General features: G+C 35.1%; 1 protein-coding gene across 3 annotated transcripts in view; it reads left to right on the top strand.

Annotated features, from left to right (window-relative positions):
- Positions 1-7,583: 7,583 nt before the first annotated feature.
- LOC143257493 (transient receptor potential cation channel subfamily V member 5-like) overlaps positions 7,584-19,091 on the top strand; it is a 74,080-nt gene continuing 62,572 nt past the window's right edge. For all 3 annotated transcript variants that reach the window (XM_076516256.1, XM_076516257.1, XM_076516255.1), the window contains exons 1-3: positions 7,584-8,041; positions 8,557-8,689; positions 17,437-17,665. In XM_076516256.1, coding sequence (XP_076372371.1) covers positions 8,007-8,041; positions 8,557-8,689; positions 17,437-17,665 — 397 coding nt within the window. In that variant the 5' untranslated portion in view covers positions 7,584-8,006. The remainder of the gene's footprint in view (positions 8,042-8,556; positions 8,690-17,436; positions 17,666-19,091) is intronic.

The following is a 19,091-nucleotide window of genomic DNA, read 5'->3' as shown; positions in this document are numbered from 1 at the left end:
TAGGTAAATAAGTAAAACATTTAGGAATAATAAATTTAATACGACTGAATAAACAGTGTGTGTGTGTATATATATTTTCTTATATCAAAGCCACATCGGGCTATCTGCTGAGTCCACAGATGGGAATTGAACCCTTATTTTAGCGTTGTAAATCCATAGACTTACCGCTGTACCAGCAAGAGACTAATAATAAATAATTAAATCAAACTTATAGCTTAAGTTACTGCATAAAAACTCTTTATATAGTATAACATTTTAAAGTATGATTTTTTATAAATTTAATGTTGTTCCGCGTTATTCATAAATAATTTTCTTATGTGTTTCAACAAGAGGTTTTATACTTTTCATTTAAACGGTTTGTTTTATATATTATATTTTGATGTGAATGGCTTGTTTTTAATGTCTTGAAAGGTTTCATTTAGTCATGTTTTTTAAATGTTTTTATTATTGCATGTTCCGTCTTTTAGTTAGCTCTTAATAAGATCTTTCTATAACAGTAAGCTCCTTTATAGTTAAGCGCAAAGCTACACATTTGATTCTTTGTGCCCTGCCAACCACAGGTACCGAAAGCAGTTTCTAGTTGTACAAGTTCGCAAACATACCATTGGGCCATTGAGGACTTAACTCTGACTTTTACGTGTGAGTTTTTAGCACGTAACTATAGTAGTTATTTATATATCTTCTTTATTTAATAACATTCACCTAAACGTTTTCAAAATATTACGTTGGTATTACGAGTGCTTTCTCGTGGGAAAGATTACTACAAAATAGAATATTTATGTAAAGGTAACAGTTTTTTTCACTGGTAGAAAAGCAAAGATTAGTAGAAGGTTACAACATGATTTCAAAGTCGTTGATTAACCCTAAGAAGTGAAATGTATTTCATACCATTCACTACTCAGATAAGGCTACCTTTCCAAACTAAGCAGCCAGGCAAGCGAGAAACTGGTTAGTGACACTATTGTAAAGTCAAAAGTGATTCTGAAAAATCTACAAAGCTCTGTGTCTGAGATGGTAGTCAATGTTCATTCATCAACAGTGTCCCAGTCCCTACATAAAGCTGGTCTATATGGGCGATCGGCAAGAAAGAAACCATTACAAAAAAGAATCATCTTAAATCTCGTATAGACATAGAGGCAAAGTATATAAAGTATACTGCGGACATGTGATAGAAGGTGTTTAGTCAGACGAGATAAAATTGGGATTTTGGTCTAAATTTAAAGCACTGCATCTGGCACATACCTGGTACACCACACCACTCACTCAACACCTTCCTAACTGTCAAGCATGGCAGTGGCAGCAGCATCTTAGGGGAATGCTTCTCATTAGTAAAAAATAGGAAGTTTTTTTAGGATTGAAGGAACGATGGATGGTGCAAAGTACAAGGGAATCCAAGAGAAAAAAAACCTTGAGTCAACCAAGAATCTAAAACTGATTCGAAAATTTATATTTCAGCAGGAAAGTAACCTGAAACACAAGTCCAAAGCCACATTGCAGTATTTTCAAAAGAAGAAGGTGAATATTCTGGAGCGGCCTAGTCAAAGTCCTGACGTGAATCCAATAGAAAATTTATGGCGAGACTTGAAGGTTGCAGCCCATCAACAATACCCAACAAACTTGTCAGAATTAAAGCAATTTTGCCAGAAAGAATGGACACGATTATATCTTCCTATTGTACAAAGCCATTAGAGACCTATTCAAAAAGTTGCTTCCACCAACTACCAACTTAGGGGACTGAATATTTATAAAATCAGCAAATTTCAGTTTATATATTTTCTTTGCAGGGTTTGCTGACATTTATCCTCATTCATACATATCAGTGTTGTTATTAAGAGTTTTGAGTAACAGCAAAGACATTTAAAAATCTTTACATTATTTTCATACCATCAAAATGTGACATTATTGGTAGAGGTGAGTACTTTTACAAGACATTGTATTATGTTTTTAAATAATTGCTTTGATTGAATGAGTTAAGACACCGAATTCCGTTGTTTTTTTCTCTCTTTCTGAGAAATAAGAGACGGTGGTAGTTATATATAAATGTTTGGTGATTTGAAAACAATCACAAAGTAGTTGTCTGAAATTTCATATTATCTCATCCAGATGGTCCGAAAGATGTTCTATGAATTAAACTCTAGGCAGGTCATTCTAATACAAATATTTTAAAACTAAACGTATAGTTAGTCCTTGCTTTGAGACAAAGACCATTATCTTTCATAAACAACACAAGAAGTTACTAACAAACACTCTGGGATGATCCCAGATGTTCGTGTGTATTTCAGTATTATGACACTTTACAGACTGGTATTACATTCCATATGTGTGGAATAATTCCTTAGCGCAACAATTCCAAGTATGTTTTAAAATGACATGGCTAATCTCGACCTTTCCAAATAACCCACAGTCGTTAAAGACATGAGTGCCACTTATGGTATTCATTCCAACTGCTGATACTTAGGATATAGTAAAGTGTTTCTAGCTGAGATAACTTCAGACACTTTTCCACAATCCCAACAAATGAACGAGTGAAAGGCTTCTTTGGATTTTTCATCACTAAGTTCCTGGAGTGTCATTAAACAGACTAATGTGTAACATGTCGTTTGTGAATAAACACCGCAGTTATTTCAGTATGGCTTTGCTAAACTTCTAGCTGCTGGGCTAATGGCTAATTTCATAGTGTTCACATTTTCCCTATTAAATGCTAGAAAAGGTTTCTATTTTCCCTTTTCTTATTTTCATCTTTCGAAGCTTTACTCAAATAAGTGGTTGAGTCTAACAACGCAAAATGCATATTTTTCTTTATGTTCATTGGCCTTAAGATTTGGCCAGCAGTATATGTTACACGTCTGAATTGTACTAGCTTGTTTATCATGTGTTTCTGTATATATGTTACACGTTTGAACTCTACTAACTTGTTTAGTCGGTGTGTCTCTGTATATATGTCACACATTTTAATCTTACTAATTTGTTTATTAGGTGTGTCTCTATATATATGTTACACGTTTTAATTCTACTAACTTGTTTATTAGGTGTGTCTCTATATATATGTTACACGTTTTAATTCTACTAACTTGTTTATTAGGTGTATCTCTGTATATATTTTACACGTTTGAACTCTACTAACTTGTTTATTAGGTGTGTGTCTGTATATATGTTACATGTTTTAATCCTACAAACTTGATTATTAGGTGTATGTCTGTATATATGTTACATGTTTTAATCCTACAAACTTGATTATTAGGTGTGTGTCTGTATATACGTTACATGTTTTAATCCTACAAACTTGATTATTAGGTGTGTGTTTGTATATATGTTACATGTAATACAAACTTGATTATTAGGTGTGTGTCTGTATATACGTTACATGTTTTAATCCTACAAACTTGATTATTAGGTGTGTGTCTGTATATATGTTACACGTTTGAACTATTATAGCATGTTTACTAGGTTCGTGTCGCTGTATATATGTTACATGTTTGAACTCTACTAACTTGTTTATGAGATGTGTTTGCTTATATATGTTACACGTTTGAGCTCTACTGACTTGTTTATGAGGTGTGTTTCTGTATATATGTTACACGTTTTGATTCTACTAACTTATTTATTAGGTGTGTATCTGTATATATGTTACACGTTTTAACTGTACTAAGGCCCGGAATGTCTAGGTGGATTAAGGCGTTCGTCTCGTAATTCGAGAATGGCGGGTTCGAATCCCCGTCACACCAAACACGCTTGCCCTTTCAGCCGTGGGGGCGTTATAATTTTACGGTCAATCCCACTATTCGTCGGTAAAAAGTAGCCCAAGAGTTGGCGGTGGGTCATGATGACTAGCTACTTTCCCTCTAGTCTTACACTGCTGAATTAGGGACGGCTAGCGCAGATAGCCCTCGAGTAGCTTTGCGCGAAATTAAAAAACAAACAAACAATTAAACAAACTGTACTAACTTGTTTATTAGGTGTGTTTCTGCATATATGTTGAGCTTTATCGTAAACCATACTGAACAAACGAGGTGCAGGACACTTTTACACTTACAGAGTACTACTGTGTAATAAGACAGTTTTTTACGTTTTCGATAAGATTTGTTTGCGATATTTGATACGGCAGTGTGTTGTGTGGCTACGTTTGTAGGACAGTGCATATTTGTTTGTAGTTTATCTTGGAATTACATTTTTATTGCACTTAATAAAGTACATTCATAATTACTTTATACATATTTTAGTAACTTATTCTACACTTTTCAAACTTCCAATCATTTTATTAATGACTTTTTAAACATATAATTACAAATATTAACTCGATAGTAATTTTAAAAGCAATTCAAATGATAGGTCGAAAGCTATCTAAAACCATTTTATCCTATAATTAACCTGATAGTAATTTGAACAGACGACAGGTTATAACTGGAAAAATCCACAGTTAATTTTAGTATAAGATATATATATTATAATTTTTCACTGAGAACTTTCATATAGTTCATCTTTCAACATATAACTGTCATTGTAGATCATTCATAAGTATTCTAATCATATGGTGTATTATTGTTAGTTATTATAACACTGGAAACATGGTTATGTTTTTTCTCCTGTTTTCCATGTGATATTTTTAACTACTTACTGTACATTTAACCATTTCTAATCGATACTCTGTGTTAACATAAAAATTTGTATGAGACATATTTCGTTGTTCAGTTTTTAAAACTCAAAACAACAGATTGTATTAACGACAGCTAAAAGTTTCACGGTGCCAGACACAGATCAGTAAAAAATTAACATACTTTCATTAATATTATTACCAAGCAAGACTAACGCTAAAGGTGGCTGAGAATATCCCATTTGTACCTGACATTAAGCCTAACGTTATGAATATTTAAGTAGCATTTCATTTCACTTTGAAAAGTGACGACATTAAAATTATAGTTTTAGTAATGAACTGGTCTCGTTTATCTGTAGTCCAAATCTACTAACGAGTACACGTCCTTCCAGACGAAATCTACTATACTTAATAATTGCAATATGTTTGATTTTGTTTATATTTGAAGGTATTCGTAAAAAAAAGAATACGAAAATTTTTAAGCAGTACTGAATATTCTCTTTAGCGACTAATTTAAACCTGAAAATATATGGCTAAGCTTTACAGCTGAAAAAAACAAATAATGCTGGTTATCCTGCCACTAAAAAAACATTTTTCATCTCATATCTTACCAATCTTAGTTGCATGTATATTTTGTGTTAATAACCAACTCATTTTGAACTATTAACGAGAGGGAAGGTATTCATGCAGCCAGCGCCATCTCCCTGCCCACCATCTACACTAAAGGATTAACAGTCACACTTGTAATCGACATATAACTTTAAAGTGTCTGGAATATTTTGTAGCTTCGCACAAATTCGAACCCAGTTTGTCAGCTACGAAATCGAAAGCTCTACTACAGGGCCACCCAAACTCAGTATTTAATCCGAAGATCTATCACAGGGCTAATCGCACCCATGTTTCTATTTTATTTTTTTATGGAACTAGAACATGATTAAACATTTAAGCTGCATCACTTCTGTATAAGGGCAAGTAAGTATAATATGTAGAGGATATAATATGTTTATAGATTTCAATCATATTAAAACAAAGGGTATTTTTAACCAGAAAATGTATCATAACATTGATAATTTCAGTTAAGGATGGTTGAGATATTATCTCTGGAAGCATGAATATTACTTATCATTATACATTTCTTAATTATTTACAATATTATGTTTGTTCTACTAATATGGTTCGAAATTCGCGTAAGCAGGAACAAGTCTTTGATCACTGAGACTTACCGTTACCGATCTATTTTTCAAACTATATATCAGTTAGGAACAGTAGAAGAAAACACACTCCGTGTCAAATAGATTATGCTTATGAACAGAATGAAGTCATATTTCAGCCTCAGTTTCAAGTTTAACATTTCACATCTTCTGTGAAGTTGTTCAAGGAAGTATTGCTATCATACCTGATTTATCTACAACAGTGCTAGATTAAGGCATAAACTAATCACTAAGCGACACCTTAATGCTTCACAAAATATGGGGTCTTTTATCTGTCTTCTAAAACAAGAAAAAATTTACTCCATTTCAGTTTTTTTTTTTTTTAGATTAATATAGCTTAGAGCCTCAAGATGTTGTAATCTGGCAATAAGTTCTACGGCGCAAGATTCAAAGTAGCTTCAACAAAAAAGAATAATATCACCGATTTCCACTAAGGTAGAATACATATATTTTTATTATTTCAGTGCTGGCGCGTTTCCTACTGCGTTTTCATTTCGTACCAAAACACTCATGTACAAAAAATATCAGATTCTATACTCACTACATTGAAAATATATTTCTTGTGATTAAGGATTCTAAACTAGTAGAGTTATATTACTTAACAATTTAATTTATTACACTTGTCATAAGATATTATTGAAACAGTATATTCTTTATTTCGATGTTTGGGGATTTTCATGAATTAGGAGAGTGTACAATAACAGTATTCGAACCACACTACATTCCCCATACCCATTGCATATGACGCGTTTCGCTCACTCCAAGACTCTTCAGACCGGCTGGGATACCACAAACACAGCAATATTAAAGCAAAATAATATGCTTGTTACATACAAAACATATCAAAACTTGTTTACTTCTCTGCCCCTTGAGAAGTTTGTTATGACTAAACAGATATACACAAAATAGTATTCCTAAATGCATTACTTTAAATATATAGATCAGAATGAGACAAAAACAAAAAACACAACAATTTCATGTAAGACCTAAAGAGGTTGAAGAATATCTAGATTAAAAAGTATCCAATCAAATACAAAACTAGAACAAAACTGATATGAGGAAAATATTCTTCAATTTAAGAAATATATCGAAAGAATCTGATTTAATTTGTATGTTTCTTTTGGATTTTGTGCAAGGCTACTAGAGGGCTAATTGAGTTAACCTTTTTTTTTTTGAAGCGATATGTTAGAAGGCAGGCAGGCAGCTAGTCAACACACGAAGAGGTAACCCTTGACTATTGATTACGAAGCTATCACGGCAGAATGGACGAACACATTCGAGAAACGATATTCGAATGCACGGCTCCCAAATTGCAAGTTAAATTCCCTAACTACCAGGCCATGCGTGGCCAGTGGATCTGGATAAAGAGAGTATGTGATTGCGTACACCATAATAATGAAAACAAGTCTCACACTTTATCTTGATACTTTATTTGATAAAGTTAATTAAGGAGTTACACGAAAATAAATCATAACGAATCACAAGTACTTGTTATTTTGGTTCAAACATTACTTTATGAAAGCTAAAGTAATGAGCTGATAACTTATCTTTCTAGACCATATTTTGAAAGTATAGTATCAATACAAAATAGATTGAAGTAAATACAAATCAACTATATGTTGATCGAGGTACTTCACTTACTTGCGATATCGTTTACAACTCTTGTTACCTGAGGGCGCTAGAGTTAAGGGTTTTTTGGTGTACACTAGTTTTATTGCTGCATTAGTAAGGTATGTAAACTACTATATACTGGTATAATTACTCCATTAGTGAGGTATCTCAGCTACTATACAGTGGTGTTTTTACTGCATTAACAGGGTACCTCAGCTACTATACACCACTGTTATTACTACATTAAGAGGGTATCTAAGTTACTATACACTGCTGTTATTACTACATTAGCAGGGTATCTAAACTACTATACATTGCTGTTATTACTACATTAGCAGAGTATGTAAGCTACTATACTTTTCTGTTATTACTACATTAGCAGGGTATGTAAGCTACTATACTTTGCTGTTATTACTACATTAGCAGGGTATCTAAACTACTATACATTGCTGTTATTACTACATTGGCAGAGTAACAACCTTAAATAATTGTTGCTTTCCTTGCAGTTCATAAGCATCAGTATTTTTTCACAGTTTTCTCGTTTTCAAAGCTCCTGGTTGGTCACTTGTGCCCGAATAAACTTTTTCTGACCAATGATATATCTCCGCCAAACTGGAGTGACATCGCTGTAAGTATTATAATTTCATTCAATTTATTTCGCTGTGTCACAATTAAAGAGCAAAAAGAGGTACCTTAGAAGAAGGAACAGATATACGAAATAATAGGAGGCGCGTATCAATCGTTATAAAATGATGCGCGCGCGCGTATCAGGACACTCAGTCAGTCGTGATCTATGTGGCATTAAGTTGAAACAGCTGAAAATATAGCAAGAGGCGAGTAAGAAAAGCATTATACGACCAACAATAAATAATGTACTTTGATAATAGTTTTTCTTCCAGATTTGAATAAAGTTCTGTAAGTATATTTATATATATAAAAAAAACAGTGTTGATGTTTAAAAAAGTACAATAATATTAATCCTAAACCTGATTGCCACTGAGATCATGAATAATACAAAACTGACAGAGAACTGTTTTTTAAACATAATTTAATCCATGTAAGCGCGAGGTCTTTAAACATCTAAAAATTATTTTATTAACGTATCGTGAACAAACTTATTTAATAAATGGGTAACACCAACAGTAATGTCACTTCTGGAGTGAAAAAGCAGGCCGACAATTCTTCCCAGAAGACTTACTCCCTTGTAGACGTAAACGGCGGAGGAAAACTGGTCGCTGTTTTAAAGGAAGCCTCCCGACTCAATGACTTTGCCGAGGTTTGAATTTATTTTTTTCTTTGTAGTTTCTATTATCAGTTTGTGATATTAAGAAGGTTTTTATTAAACTATATTATTTATTTTTCCGATGTTTGCGGAAAGCTATGCGTGTTAGCCATCTCTAAATTTTTTTTATTTTATTTTAAAATTAGGAATAAAAAGAATGTTGCTAGAGAGCAGCACTAACGGCTAAATCTTGGGCTACAATCGCCTAGTCAATAGTAGGGTTTGATCATCACCATTAAAATGCACTCACATCCCCACCCAAAGTTCGAAGCGCGTTTTTGTTTTGTGGTAGTGGAACACGAATGAACAATCCAGCGCGTTTACCACTATGCTCATTTTGGTGTAATTACTATGTAATATCATAAAACCTACATACTCTTTGATCATATAAATATCATAATAAAAGTGCACATTTATCTTACGAGACAAATATTCGGTTTATAACTTTACTGAGACATTAACTTTTGCCAAGCTAAAGACTAAAAAAAAAAGTGTGTGAAATTCTACGTATTTTTTAGTGTATCTCACTTCATTTTACGCTTATAATACTGAATATTCATTCATAATATACTATAATATCGCTGACGGTGAGGTCGATTCAGTCGTTTTTGTTTTTTTTAATATTTGAATTGGACTTTCCGGGCACCTTATCGATTGTGAGATTTGCATGAAACCACTGGGTATTTACCGACGGCCATGTTTTATTAGGGATGTTGGTTGGTTGGTATGGTGTTTTATGGCGCAAAGCAACTAGGCTATCTGCGAGTGTTAGGGATGTAAAGAAATCTTTAGATTATGATATAGAGTACTACTGTCTTTTTTTTTTAAAATGTACAGAAACGAATAAAGGCTTTCAAGTATGCAAATCAGGTATCTGTGATCAGGAAGGAAAAGAAGATAACAGTTCACAAGTTAGTGGCCTAGTTAGATGTAGAATCTAGAATTTTATAGCCAAATTTATATTTGAAATTTATAGGCCTAACTTAGACTTGATTCGAGTAGAAAATAATGTCATACTTACAATGACTACACGGACCGATTTTTCTATAAGATCGCAAGATAGATCTGGTTGTTACATATAAAGATTTCTCATTCATTGTTTTCAGTCTTGGAGAACAAATAAATTTAGTGTTCCAACTTAAACCGTACAATACTTCAATAGGATTCAATCCTATATTAGTAAAAAATCTATATTCATTTTTTGTCTCTGCTTTAGCCCTTTTCAGGTTCAAATATTATGAGAAGGTCTACTAGGATAGAACTGAAAAAGTTTTTTTAACGCAATTACTCACGGGGGCTGATTTACTATAGGTAGAGGAGATTCATTAGAATGTTCAGTGATAGAACAAAACAAATATTGTACACTTCAAGAAACAAGTTCATGCACGTTATGAAACACTCAATGCGTCACAATTACAGTGTAATATTGTTTACTCTGAATCAAGAATGTTGGTGTTCTAGTTTGTTATTGTTTATAACACTGAACGGTTAATGATTACAGTGTAATATTGTTTACTCTGAATCAAGAATGTAGATTGTAATGTAATGGTCTAGTTGTAATGTTTGTTTTTGAATTTCGCACAAAGCTACTCGAGGGCTATCTGTGCTAGCCGTCCCTAATTTAATAGTGTAAGACAGCTAGTCATCACCACCCACCGCCAACTCTTGGGCTACTCTTTTACCAACGAATAGTGGGATTGACCGTTACATTATAACGCCCCCACGGCTGAAAGGGCGAGCATGTTTGGCGCGACGGGGATGCGAACCCGCGACCCTCAGATTACGAGTCGCACGCCTTAACACGCTTGGCCATGCCGGGCCTAGTTGTAATAACTCTGTGAATTATTAAATGTGATGGTAAGTACAGTAAATTTTATTACGAAATTTCGAGGTCTTTGAACTGTCTTCTTGGTTTTATCTCTGTTTGCCTTCTAGGCTGAATAAACTCTCTTTGGGGCCCGGCATGGCCTAGCGCGTAAGGCGTGCGACTCGTAATCCGAGGGTCGCGGGTTCGCGCCCGCGTCGCGCTAAACATGCTCGCCCTCCCAGTCGTGGGGGTGTATAATGTTACGGTCAATCCCACTATTCGTTGGTAAAAGAGTAGCCCAAGAATTGGCGGTGGGTGGTGATGACTAGCTGCCTTCCCTCTAGTCTTACACTGCTAAATTAGGGACGGCTAGCACAGATAGCCCTCGAGTAGCTTTGTGCGAAATTCCAAAAAGCAAACAAACAAAACTCTCTTTAATTTGGACATAATTTTGTGATATTGTGTAAGAGCATCTCACCAAACAAACGTAATTGATAATATCAGCCCGTTAATGATTATACTTTTTGGGCCAGCAATAACAAGCGTGGGGAGGACATATACCTTACTCGAATTTATTACTCATTACAACCTCTATCAAATTACCCTGAAGCCTAATTATATGCTCAGAAGTAGCGCAACTTCCCTTATGTATATATATGTCTGTATGTATATATATGTCTGTATGTATATATACATATGTGTGTGTGTAAATATAAATATATATATATATCGTTTCTCGCATTTTTCGGTGCAATCTGAATGCAACAGCCGAAATATCGGCTTGAAGGACAGACGGCGTTTCGTCTTTATATAGTATATTAATGGGGTTTCTTTCACAACATAATATGTAATATTTTGCTCAGTCCTTTCTCATTACTAGCAAAACAAGTTTGTTTCGTGCAGTTACGTTGTCAGTTTCATTTTTCTAATAATACTGTTGTTTACAAACGTGTAAGTAAGAACATTACGTTATAAATGTTTTTTAGAAATGTTCGATGTGCAGATATGTTCCATACAATTAATATTTCCTTACTACCCCAACCAAAGACACCTCAATGACTTGATCAGAGATCTCGGTCTAACAAAGTCGAATGCCGAGCTTTTAACATTTAGACTCAAGAAGTGGGATTTGTTAGATGAAAGTGTGCAAATCGCAACTCAGAGGAAACGTCACCGACATTTTTCAAGCTTCTTGACTCGTCAAGATGGAATTGCCTGTAACCCGAACGAGTGGCGCCTCTTCACGCATAGCTCATCCAGAAGCCTCAAAGCTTTGCTGCCCCATAACAGGAATAAGTATCCGTTTCTTCCCCTGGCTCATTCGGCGCACCTCAAAGAGGAATACAACAGCGTTAAGACCTTGCTAGAAGCCTTGATATATGATGAGTATGGCTGGGAGGTTATCGGAGACTTCAAAATGGTGGCATTCCTGATGGGTCTTCAAGAAGGCTTTACCAAGTTTCCCTGTTATCTTTGCCTTTGGGACAACAGGGACACCGCATCGCACTACAACAGGAAGCACTGGCCACAACAGACCGAGTTCTTTGTGGGGAGACACAAAGTCAAGTGTGAGCCACTAATGGACCTCCAGAAGGTGTTGCTTCCACCATTGCACATAAAATTGGCTCTTATGAAACAATTTGTCACTGCTCTTGATAAGGAATCTGCAGCCTTCAAGTACCTTTGAGACTTCTTCCCTAAGCTGTCTGTGGCAAAGGTCAAAATTGGTGTCTTCGTTGGACCACAAATAAAGAAGATCCTAGAGTGCACAGAATACCTCAGAAAGTTCAGTAGGAAGAAAATAAAACTTCGGGCAACTTTGTTGCAGTGGTTCGGGGCTTCTTGGGCAATCACAAGCTCGAATATTATGTGGCACCAGTTGAGGCTCTGGTGAAGAACTATGGCAAAATGGGCTACATGATGTCCCTGAAAGTCCATATCCTTGACCCTCATCTTGATAAATTCAAGGAGACCATGGGAGCATACTCAGAGGAGCAAGGCGAGCGCTTCCACCAAGCTATACTGGACTTTGAAAACTGCTACCAAGGAGCATATAGCGAAAACATGATGGGAGACTGTTTGGGGACTGATGTATGAAAGTGATTTGCATCACAGTCGCAAATATCGAAAAACTACTTACTTCTAAACATTTTTGTTCATTTTTGTATAACTTTATTATAAATACATGTAAATCTTGATTCATATGTTGTTTTATTCAGACCCTATGTAAATGAAAATGTGCAAATTTGCCCGTTTTTACATAGAAAATAGGTTAATTTCTAAATTTAATTATCCGGGTCACAAAAGCAAAGTTTCAAGGGAATAATGGCCATTTTTGTACTTTTACAACGCAAGCAATTAAGAAATAACACATACTATCCAGGAACAAAATTTGTGTTACATAGTGTAATCAAACTAAATTGAAAATTTCTACATTAAAATAAGAAAATAAAAATGCGTGATATGTCAGCATACCATAGGGTATGACGTTTATCCCTAATTATGAAGTGAATACTATAGTGAACTAGTTAGTCAATTCTGATAATTTTTAAACTATTCTTGTTATGCTAAATAGAGCGATTTGACCGTCACTCTTGTAACACACCCACTGCTTTAAAGTTAGGAGCGCAGTTTATGGTTTGGTGTTAATGTAGTACGAAGAGAAAACTTCGTGAATCTTACAATAACAAGTATTTATAGTTTCAGGTATAACTATTATTCATTCAAGTGTTAGCCCAGTGGTTAGCTTGCCAAGGCGGTTGATCCGAGTGTTCATGATTCACATCAGTAATGTCCACTGTAAGTCATTTGAGACAGCTCATACACGAATATCCAAGACAAGCAAACAAACAAATGCTTAGGTATTTTCGTATTGCTATATATTTCGACATATATTGGTAACATTTTAAATAGCATATACAGTCTTAAGATTGATAAAATTGACTGGTAAGTTCTTGAACAAATTTCTGAATAGTAAGTAAAATATTTTGAGTTTAGATTATTTATTAGCTTTATGGTGCAAAGAAGCAGTAAGATTTCTTAAAGTTACTACAGTAATTCAACAAGTAGATTGATGAGAGGGTAAGTTTGAGTGTTGACTGTTGAAGCAATTTAAATAACGTCAGTGATCTGTAATTATGAATTATTTTACGTTTCTAAAACCTAGTGACAGATAAAACACTGCATCATCTGCTTCCTTATTCAATTCACCACACGAATATAAAGGTTTATAAAAACAAACTGGGGGATACGTGTAACTTCTAGTTGCAAAAAACACCAACTTGTTTGAGGCCGGTTCTGCTAAGTGGCGAACTTGCTAACATCTGATTCTTATGATGGATTGTATTGTCACATACAAGTATCGAGAAATGGAAGACTGAAATCACAAAAGGAAACCACCAATCTAGTAAGATTTATGTTTTTGACTGCTATAGAGTATTTTCTTTTTTGTATTACGCGAACTTTCAAACTGATAAAAACAAAGTGTTTTTGATACAGTACATTTCTGCTAGATATAAATTAATTGTTTGTTTGTAAAAGGGTTAGCTTGTTTGATTTTCTTTAGTTTTTAATAATTTATAAAGTTTAGAGAGATTAAAAACTCATAAAATAATTAAAATGCAAGTCCTAAAATAACAATGAAAACGTAAAAATACTTAAGTTTGATAATTCGTTCAAGAAGGCAAAATGTTGCACATTTTTTTTGTTATCAAATGGAAAATGAAGAAAACTACAAACACTGAGATACATTCAAACATTAGACAACAGAATATACTCTTTTTCGCAAATAAGTATATGGCCAAAAGTAATATTACAATGTAATCACACTAAACTAACAACAACAATAGCAAAATGTAGAGAAATTTCAGAGGTATCACAGCAACGTAGATACATTTAATGGTAATAATGTAAGGCAGTATCTCTCAAAAATAGAAAATCTCACATATTCTGAAAATCAGACAGTAACTTAATACGTGTATACTGTTGAGAGAAAATTATTTCGTGCCATGTTCAAATAGGATGATGATATTTACTATCACGAGGTTTTCAAGTGCACACTAATTACTGAGAAAATGAGCACGTGTACAGTCATATGTAGTTCAATATTTAGTAACGCATATTTAATTGAAACAAGTTTTACTTCGCAGGAAAAAATACACATCTACCAGCGTTTGTACTTCTAACAGTCTGCGATCATTTACAGGAAGGTATAATTATTGCCACATTAACTTTTGAAAGACCATTTATTTATGGGAGAAAAAAGCGAAATATTCTTCCATATCTTCTAATGGCCAGGTGGTTAAGGCACTCGACTTGTAATCTGAGGATTGCAGGTTCGTCTCCTCGTCACACCAAACATGCTCGCCCTTTCAGCCGTGAGGATGTCGTAATGTAATGATCAATCCTATTACCCGTTGATTAAAGAGTAACCTAAGAGTTGGCGGTGGGTGGTGATGACTAGCTTCCTTCCCTCTACTCTTACACTGCTAAATTAGGGACGGCTAGAACAGATAGCCCTCTTGAAGCTTTGCGAGAAATTAAAAAAAAAAACATATCCTCTATCACTTGCACTTTAAGTTAGCACACCTTTTTTCCATGATGAATACAGCTTATACCACTTGTACTTTCAAATACCGTACTTTGTAAAAGAAAGAACTATTTTCTGCAATATGTGTTACAAGCGGGTGAATGAAAACATCCGTTTTTGTTAGTTGTGTTTTATAAAGAGAATGAATACATGATGACAAGAAAACCAACTTGTAGAGAAAATTATGTATGCAAAAACGACTGGTATGTAGAGGAGCGAACAAGTTTCGACCTTCTTTGGTCATCCTCAGGTTGAAAAAAAGAATTTGTTTGTTTCTTTTGAAATTTCGCACAAAGCTACACGAGGGCTATCTGTGCTGGCCGTTCCTAATTTAGCAGTGTAAGACTAGAGGGAAGGCAGCTTGTCATCACCACCCACCGCCAACTCTTGGGCTACTCTTTTACCAACGAAAAGTGGGATTGATCGTAACATTATAATGTCCCCACGGCTAAAAGGGTGAGCCTGTTTAGCGCGACGCGGGCACGAACCCGCGACCCTCGGATTACGAGTCGCACGCCTTACGAGGTTGGCCATGTCAGGCCCATGAAAAAAAGAAGAAAGAAAGAGGTAGCTGACCACATGTTTGAAGGCAGTTGTATAATTGAGTGTAGGAATGTAGAGGGCGTGCCTAGACAAAAAGCAAAATCAACTAACAAAAGTAAATATACCTCAAGATTTAAAAAATCACGAAACCGTATACTGCTGCATACCATATATTCCGACATCAACAGAAAAATAACCAACATTTGGCAAAAACTAGTAACAAAATATGACATTCCAGTTAATACCAAATTTATTCAAAAATCAGGCACAAAACTAAGGTCTATACTATGTAAAAACTACACTGACAAACACAATACCAATATTATTTATAAAATACAATGTGATAACTGCCACGACTTCTATATTGGAGAAACAAGTAGAAAAATGGAAACCAGATTCAAAGAACACGAAAAGTCACCTTCACACGTTTTCGAACACTGCAAATCAAATAAACACAACATAACCATAGAAAACACTCAAATACTAAATAAAGAAACAAACATGAACAAACGCAAAATTAAAGAAGCCTTACTTATACAACAATTCAAGTCCAAAATATATCAATACAAAGGAACACCTTTATACCTATACTAATAAATATAATCAAACATCTAAGCACGCCCTCTACATTCCTACACTCAGTTACAAAACCCCCTTCGAACATGTGGTCAGCTATTGTTCAGTTACCTCTTTCTTTCTTTCTGAACCTGACGATTAGCGAAGAAGGTCGAAATGTTGTTTGTTCCTCTACATATTGCTTTCTCTACTCATACCAGCCGTTTTTAAATATATAAAGAGAATGCATACTTCTTTACTTGAATGCATCACAGTAAGTGAAAGATAAACGACACGTACTTGCTGATAGAGAAATCCCACCTTTTGCGACAATAAAATTAAATGTTGTAGGGGTTAAATGAAACTTATGAATCAGGTATATCTGCATAAGTTAATACAATAACATGACATCGCAGATACGAGCCGTAACGTTTAGCAACTATGTATTTAGTTCATGGGTGAATTCCCAATCATTTGACCATTGGAAATGTTACAGCACAGGTCGTTCCAAGAAAGAATATTCGTATAGTGAGGTTAATAAACAGTGTGTGTCGAAAGATCATGACATTTCGAAGAAGGCAGTCTTCAAACTTTGCTATGGAAGTAGAGAAATCGTACACCAACTTGTTTAGGTACACCAATAACCTCTGAAATGACATTTGAAGTGAATTTAGACAAATACCTTTATCCTCACAGTGAAGGATCCGAGTCACTGCAAGGAAACTGGACATATCTTCCGATGCCATTTAGAATATAATAAGCACGTTTTTGAAGATTCATGAAGCTGTAATTTGACACGTTTTTTGGCCACACCTTAAACCAGCGACTGTTTTTACAAAAGAATCGAGTGAAGAAGCTGAAGCTGTAGTAATTCCATTTGACCCACCAACTCTCCTCATGAAGCGCCAATAGATCTTTGTATCTTTTGACTGTTGAAGGGTCTGAAGAAAGTTTGTTAAGATGTGTGGTCTGGTGGCCTTTCAAGGTATATGGACTGAAGATTTAAAGTGTGTAATTTGATGGGTTTTTTTTAAGATCTATGATCTAAAGGTTTGCCAAAATGTGTAGTCTGATGGTTTGTCAAGATATGTTGTTTTAAATTTTATTAAGATGTGTAGTCTGATGTTTTTCAAGATCTATTGTTTGAAGATTTGTAAAGACGTGTGTCTTGTGGTTTGTCAAGACGTATGCTGTTGAAAAAATTCTGTAGAATTCATTTTACCAATTTTTTTCTCTTTTACAAACCAGGTCGACAACAAGATCCGTGAGATTGTGGAACCTTTCTTGTATAATAAAGGTCAAGGGAAGTTTATACCAATATCCGAATTAGTTCTCATCAGAAACCAAGATCGACCTCGCAACAAGCAACTCTCACCTCCTAAAACACTAAATCAAGACAGTAATGGCGCTGGCCAGAACTGTAACAGTGACGGAACTAATTTAAGAGGCAATGGAACTCCCGCTGGAAATACAAAAAGTAAGATTTGTGCTTGGAACTTCAGACTGTTTGATATCGGAAGTGGTTTAATCTCTTATTCCAAATAACCCTCTTTTTTACTTGAGGTTTCTCTAATCTTCTCAGAGCTAGAACTAGCAATATGTTATTAATTGTGTCATGGTTTTTAAGGGAAAAATGCTTACAAAGTTGAATATTTTATAAGTTAGTAAGATAAGATAGCGTTCTTTATTCTTTACATGTTACTTTTCAGATGCATAACTTGTTTCACTATACACATTTTTTTGCCTTTTTTGTACATTTTCTGAAAACGTGAAATATACTGCTGATATATATACACTGCTGGCCAAAATCTTGAGGCCAATGAACACAAAGAAAAAATATGAATTTTGCGTTGTTAGACTCAACCACTTATTTGAGTAGAACTTCGAAAGATGAAAATAAGAAAAGGGAAAATAAAAATAAAAAACTTTTTCGCATTTAATAGGAAAATGTGAACACTATGAAATTAGCCTAAATACTAGCTGGTCAAAAGTTTAAGACCATACTGAAACGAAACGTTAATCGGTAAAAGCGTAACGAAATTTTGTCATTTGTGTTCAAGCATTAGCGTTGTCAACATCTCCTGTGTTACATTGGGTAAAAACATGGCAAATGCTGAAAAGTTAACAGAGTTTGAACGTGGTAGAATTGTCGAGCTGCAAAAGCAAGGTCTCTCTCAACGTGTCATTGCTAGTGAGATAAAACGTAGTAAAACTGCTGTTGCAAATGTCTTAAAAGATCCTGAGAGATACGGAACGAGAATTTCAAGTGGTCGTCCCAAGAAAATTTCGCCGGCATTGAGCAGGAGGATTCGACGGGTTGTCCGGCAAGACATCAGCCGATCGTCGAACCAGATTAAGGCCCTTACGCACACAGAATGCAGCTCAAAAACAATAACAAGGCATCTACGAAAGAAAGGCTTTAAAACCCGTTAACGTCTTCAATGGTCACGCCTCCTCCCACACTACAAAACAGCTCGGTTAAATTTTGCTGAGAAGCACCACACATGGGACGTAGAAAAGTTGACGAAGGTTTTGTTCTCTGATGAGAAAACATTTAACCTGGATGGTCCAGATGGCTTCCAATGTTATTGGTACAATAAGGATATCCCACCGAAGACATTTTCTACACGACACAGTGGAGGAGGTTCCATCATGATCTGGGGTGCTTTCTCCTTCCATGGAACAATGGAGCTTCAGGTTATACAGAGCCATCTAACAGCAGCAGGCTACATTGGCATGTTGGAGAGAGCATCCTCATTGACTGAAGGCCCTCACTCGTGTGGAAATGACTGGAGTTTTCAGCAGGACAACGTTGCAATCTACAATTACCGCAGGACAAAGGACTTTTTCATGGCGAATAACGTGATTCCTTTGGACCATCCAGCGTGTTCGCCCGAACTGAA

This window comes from Tachypleus tridentatus, chromosome 7 (assembly GCF_004210375.1).
Source record: "Tachypleus tridentatus isolate NWPU-2018 chromosome 7, ASM421037v1, whole genome shotgun sequence".
NCBI lineage: Eukaryota > Metazoa > Arthropoda > Merostomata > Xiphosura > Limulidae > Tachypleus > Tachypleus tridentatus.
Note: the sequence above shows the minus strand (reverse complement) of the source record. Positions and strands in the feature narration are given on the sequence as shown.